General features: G+C 33.6%; 1 protein-coding gene and 1 non-coding gene across 2 annotated transcripts; both read right to left on the bottom strand.

Annotated features, from left to right (window-relative positions):
* Positions 1–4,184: 4,184 nt before the first annotated feature.
* On the bottom strand, positions 4,185–4,256 carry Trnaa-ugc. Its single transcript has one exon. It is a non-coding gene; the product is annotated as a tRNA-Ala (tRNA).
* Positions 4,257–5,666: 1,410 nt separating this feature from the next.
* LOC106717535 (uncharacterized oxidoreductase TM_0325) lies at positions 5,667–6,591 on the bottom strand. The gene has a single exon (XM_014511408.2). It carries the CDS (start codon positions 6,536–6,538, stop codon positions 5,774–5,776), a length of 765 nt encoding a protein of 254 aa, XP_014366894.2. The 5' UTR covers positions 6,539–6,591; the 3' UTR covers positions 5,667–5,773.
* Positions 6,592–6,757: the final 166 nt, after the last annotated feature.

Raw genomic sequence — 6,757 nt, 5'->3', positions numbered from 1 at the left:
TATTAGTAAAAAATTATTATTCCCGTTGGGTGTTATCTATGGGAGATTTAGCAAGGTGCATACATAGAATGGATACAATGATTGTTGTCCGCATTTATAAGTTTTATTATAAAATAACTAGCTTTTACCCGCGACTCCGTCCGCGCGGAATAAAAAAATAGAAAACGTGGTAAAAATTATCCTATGTCCGTTTCCTGGTTCTAAGCTACCTGCCCATCAATTTTCAGTCAAATCGATTCAGCCGTTCTTGAGTTATAAATAGTGTAACTAACAAGACTTTCTTTTATATATATAGAGATAATAGACAAGTCAAACGTTAAAAGGCATAGATCGATCAATATATAAAGATGTATAATTATATATTACTTTTCATATCATGTTCATTGTAATTTTTTTAGGTATTTAAAGATTATATTAAACATTGAATATAGACATTTTATAACTATATTATAATATTAGTAAGGATTATATAAAGCTAGGTGTAGTAAAAATAAGAGCTAAGGTTAGCATGTCTCCAGAAATTTTCTAGTAGAATTTTTTTCGCAATGTATTTATTTGTATTTTTATTAATTGTATTTAAATATAAAAGATAATAACATATATACATGTAGTTATATATTTTTGTATGTTTATTGTTCGTTCTAGTGTGCGTCGTATTGGGAGCTAGACAATGATTATGAAATAACAATTTTATTATCCGCGTCAACATTAACAGGTAAAATGTTTATGTATATGTATGTATGTGTATGTATTTATGTATGTATGAAATTTGTATGAATTTTTTAGATGTCATAATTGTATTTATTTTTCTAGATTAATTTATAAATGGAAATAGATAGATGGAATAATTATAGGTATAAATTATTTTATATTGTTTTAATATTTAAATTGTTATCGATGTGTTTTGATGATTTATTTGAATGAGGAATTATATTTTTGTATGATTTAAGGATTAAATTTTTGCATTGGTAAGTGATGTAACACAACCTACACCTTTGCTTGGCTCTACATATAAAATATTAGCTTATTTATCATTTATTAAATACCCTGCATAGTTTTATTCCGATTATACAAGAATCTTAAAAAAAATAAGCAAAAAAAAACATAATATTTATCAATATAGCATGACTTATAACTCATTTCAAATATCTTGGTGGTTCAAGATCATCGGCGCGTGTGTAGTACCCTCACATCCCGCTACTTCCCAACACACCTAATATTTGTGTTCTGCACAGCGACTCAGTAGTTTACAGCTGCCAAGATATCTGAAAATATATATACTTTATTTATGCATAAATATTTTTTATTACATTTTTACGTTTTTATAAAGAAATACTTTTTTATCGTTATTAATTTATCCCATTATTTTATTGGTGTCGATTGCTAAAGCTTGTTTGCCTGCTTTTACAACATATCGCTTTTGTATAACATCTTAAATTTACTGTCATATATCATTTAAAATTAATATTGCTCAGTACGTTTAGTTGAAAAGTAAAAATTATAGTCGTTAATTGGAAAAAACTGAGTGAAATAAAAGAAGGATTTTTGCAATTTTTATCATATTTTGTTTAGATATTCAAAAGGTACCTTTTATATTTTCAATCCAACTTGCTTTAACATTAATGGAGCATTTGAATCAAATATTACGTTTTATCTTTAAACTCTTTAGATTTCACTAATAGATTCTGCCCTTCATTTAGTTAATTTCATCTCATTTCTTTAGATTCTTATGCTTCTCCCTCGCATCTACCATTTGTCCATATTACCATCGCTTTCGCACCTAATCTCGATAGTTATTAAGTATTATAGTTTATTGCCCATCAATGTAGTGTCTGTCAATGTTTTTAAGAAATATACATTTTTGACATCATATTTGTTTTTTCATAGAAAAGATAGTGTTTAAATTAGAAAAGAAATACAGATGTTGGTATGTGTCGCTTTGATTAATTTCAATTGACTGTCCTCTTAAATTATTAATGTTAATACAATATTAAAATGAATTAAAAATTATTTTGATCGATTTAAAAATCGATACTGATTCAGTTATTACGGTTTTACTTTTTCTAAATGCATTATGGTTTAAATAATTCGGAAATTAGAAGATGACATTTTGTTTTTCATTTAAATCATCTTTTTGGTGGACAGTCATTGTATATTAGTAAGGCGACACAATCAGCTAGAGTGAGTAACGGTGCTCTCCCCCCGCCCCGCCCCCGTCCCGCGTCCCGCCCCCGCCCCCGCCCGGCCCGGTGTTGTAGCGGTTGGCGCCTCAGCTGAGCGCGTTGGATCGTTGCAGAATGATGTGGACGCGCCGACGCCGCCCCTCGAGGAGACCGGCTCACTTCACTCCGGCAGCTTCGCGCTCCTCACGGGCTGCGACTGCCTCTCGCCCCGGCCCGCCTCGCCCGCCTCGCCCGCGCGCCCGCCCGCCCCAGCGCCCGCCCCAGCGCCCGCCCCAGCGCCCGCCCCAGCGCCCGCCCCAGCGCCCGCCCCAGTGCCCGCCTCCTGCGCCAACTACGCCGCCCACGGCAACGCGGACTTCCCCGCCCGCCTCGCCCAGCTCGAGCCGCGCGCCTAGCCCCCGCCAACACCGCGACCTCGACCTCGACCTCAACAGCAACAAGTGCGTCCGACACACGCACGCCTCCGCCTCCGCATCCGCATCCGCCTCCGACTGCGACTGATCCCAGCCAATGTGTAGTCGCAAAAGTGCTCGACCAGTGTCAAGTTAACTTAATCGAGTACAAATCAAAAATAAAACATAAAAAATGTCATAAAGTTATCATAAAATTTCAAGTGATTTACATCTGTCAAGTATGACTGTGAAATCTACTTAAGTGGAAATTCCAGTGTTGAATTTTAAATTTAAAGTTTTCCTACAATTTAAGTATTCATTGTTAAATGTATTTAAGAGGATTACAAATTATTGTGGAACTCACATCCAGAGCTTATACTGTATTAGTATGATAAAATTGCCCATTGTATGGATTATCAACATTCCTGCGGTTATCGGAAATTAGTGAAATAGCTGAAACCATTTCATTTCAATGCTAAACTGTGTTACTGTTTGTGTCAGCATCTGACACGGCTTTTCCCTTGAATTTATCCAAATGATATGTGTAAAGTTGATAATTCCAAATTACAATGTGTTCATTTTACGTGTAGTTTTGCTAGAGTAGTAACTTTATAAGGTCGTGATGTTTTTCAAATAGTGTTCAAAGCATATAAGAGTCTATTGAGATGTGTATATTTTAAAGTGTAATAAGGACTTGTGAAATTATAGCAATTAGTTATCAGTTAACATTCATTCCTAAAACATGAAATAAATTGTTTTTTTAAAAATTAATTAGTATATACTTGCGTATCTTTGTTTTTCTGAAATTAGAACAATTTGCATTTTTTAGCGTTTGAGCGAAACAAACATGTTATCTGGTTTTTGTCAGTGGGTTGACGCTGATAAATTAGGATTTTTTTTAATACGAAGATACGCAGATTACGTAGCTAATTGATAAAGTATATTAAATACAACGATTTAAAAGCGATATATTAATTTTAAACAAACCTTTAAAGTTCAATGAAATGCATGGCATAACAAAATTCCATTTTAACAACGAGATTTGTACAACAATCCTTTAAGATTTGATTCCTTAGCTTTTAATCAAATTATAGTTAAAAAAATACATTTTTAAAGTTAATAGTTTCATGGTTTGTCAATTTGTGTTTATTACATTATGTATTTATGTTCGATGAATTGTATTCATTTTTTAAATTAATTACAAACAACTGTTACAAATTAAATATGGCAATTAATGATGAATATTTTACGCAATTCAACAATTTGTTTTATCTTAATTTGTTTTTAAAATGTTTTGTTCAGTATGAAATGACATAAACGTAATTTGGCGAGAGTTGATGTGGTTATTATTTGAACAATGTATTTAATTCTCTCATTTATGTACGTAATTTAATTTTAATATTTACGTAAACCTCTTGTTAAGTATTGACAGGATAACCTAAATCGATCCTAAGAACATTTTAATAATAAAAAAAGAAAAAAGTTGTTCGGTTTTATTTATACCATACGTTTCAGTTTTATACTTTTGTTTTAGTGGATAGTAAAAGTTTTCCACTGGGGTTCATTGAAATAATAAATTTTTGCAAATTTCTTAAATAAACAAAAAGTCTGGAGATGCCGGGGATCGAACCCGGGGCCTTTCACATGCAAAGCGAACGCTCTACCACTGAGCTACATCCCCGATGTTTGTTGATGTTAAATTCATATATTGTTCACAAATCTAAAATTAAAATCTAATAATTATTTATATTTTCGTACAAATTTCCTTACTCGTCGACATTTTTGTGCATAACTTTCTCCAAAAAAATAATACAAATCTTGTTTTGTTTTTTGTCATGTATACTTTTTAGTGTTTCTGAAATCCGTTGAATCTATGTACGCGGTTCTTAAAAAGGTCTATAAATGGAATACAGTTGTAAGCCGACATTTTTGCGGAGTTCTCTTTTGAACAGTGAGTGAGATGAAGATAAACCATATTTGATCAGACAAATGGCGCGGGCTTTTTATTTTTGAATCGCAAAAGGCTTCAACGCTGTATAAACTTTCATGATTATTTTGCGCATTATAATAAGTAGTATTATATTTACTTATATGGTTTTAATGGAGCTGAATAATGCTTTGGTTTTTTTTAAATCTATTACGTGTCTAGACATGTCTAGATATTTTGAGCCGTCCATCAGTTACGAGATTTTTGAGCATATCTAAACGATGTTATTTGATAGTTTACTTTCTGTCTTAACTAATGACAGCATCATAAGGCGAACAAGTATTGGCGTCAAGGGTTAGAAACAAAAAAGTCAAAAAAGGTCAGGTACATATTTAGTTATCAAGTCTAGACCTATTTGAGACGTAGTCTTTTAAAAACAATAGTTTTCTGAAGTATAATTCCCAAGGCATTGAACATATACATAGATAATGTATGTTCGTTACGTAACTTCAACGAACTACTTATACTCGAGCTTTTTACGCACCAGGGTATAACATCTTGCATCTAGATTTAAAGCTGGATATATCGAAGGTAAAACAGCACGTGCCCATGTAGTCTACGGACTTAATCTCGGCTGGAGATCGTATTGACGAGAAAATCATACTGGTTCTACGACCTGCTGCATATTGCATGCTTTTCCTACAAAAAGCGTTCGAGATCCTCGACTAAGATATTGCCATTTTAAGTGTTGCTCGTATTAAAAATTCAAAAAGTTTTTCGAACTTGTATTTTATTCTCGTATTACAATTTTTAATTTATATCATGCCAACACCAGTTACGACGACTTGAGTTATTTATTCTGCAACCATACCATCTGTTCTGCTTATCTTTGACCGGCTCGCACGAGTTTTTTTTGCACATTTTCTGGTTCGCACTACGAGTATATCAAAGATTGAATTTTAAGATCTTAGGCCTCACTTATATGGCTTGTTATGACGATGTTTCATATTAAATTACTGCTACTAATTAGAGATGAAGAATAAAAACAATTTCAATTCTAAATTTTATTCTTTAGTTCATTAAATATATTTTTGTTAATTATAAGTAACATTTGATTAATTCTAATAAGCGTTTTGTAAATAAAACATTAACTTATGGATATAGAAATTTTTCGAAACATTAATACCGACAATGCAATTACACCTTATTTACGATTAAAATTACGAATAAATATATTAAATATGGATTGGAAATATCAATTTTCTCAGAAATTATGAATTTAATAATCTGCCTGCATCAATAGTATAATTACATCCGGTAATACTTTTCGCTTTGTCGCTGGCTAAAAATGCAATTAACACGCTTACTTCTTCTCCTTCTATTGCTTTCTTCATAGGATTTTTGCCCACCATATTCTGCGCCACGAGGTTTAATTGATCCTCGTTTAAGCCTACATTTTTGTATAGGTTTGTTTTCACGAAGCCTGGGTTAACAGAATTAACTCTGACGCCGTCGGGTGCTAATTCCAGCGCCGCGCACTTAGTAAAATGATCGAGAGCCGCTTTTGATATGTTGTAGGCTGTAGACATTGCGCTGGGCATACTGCTGGATACACTAGAAACGTTCACTACGCAACCTTTACTTTCTATCAAGTGTGGGGTTGCGACCATTGTCAAGTGGTAAACGGATCTCATATTGGTCGCCATTACTTTATCATAAATTTCCATCTTCGAGTTTTTTAATCCACCCATAAGAACGATGCCAGCATTGTTTATCAACACATCAAGTCTGCCAAAGTGATCGATAGTTTCCTTGACGATTCTTTCAACATCGGCCTCCACTGTGAGATCAGCAGTTATAGTTAGCGGCCGAATACCTTTTGCTTTTAGACAATATACACCGATTGCTTTTAAATTATTTTCCTTTCGACCAACCAAGGCCAGTTTTGCGGATTGCTTTGAGAAGTATATTGCAGTCGCTGCGCCGATGCCGGAGCTGGCACCGGTTATTAACACAACTTTATCTTGAAATTCCATTGCCACTCGAATTTCTTACGGTTTTCTTATTTGAAGGTTAAGGATAAACTAAACAGATGAGATGATACATCAAGTCAACATCGACGTCACATTTGAGCTTGACGTTACATCAAAACAACATCTGACACTGATCTCTATAATTGGATAGGGCATTGCTTGGAAGTGACAAATTTTGCTTCGTTCCGACTTAAACACGCCTGTTGAAATGCCCTGAGAATT

The sequence above is a fragment of the Papilio machaon genome, chromosome 18 (genome assembly GCF_912999745.1).
Source record: "Papilio machaon chromosome 18, ilPapMach1.1, whole genome shotgun sequence".
Taxonomy (NCBI): Eukaryota; Metazoa; Arthropoda; class Insecta; order Lepidoptera; family Papilionidae; genus Papilio; species Papilio machaon.
This window is presented reverse-complemented; position numbering and strand designations above follow the sequence as displayed.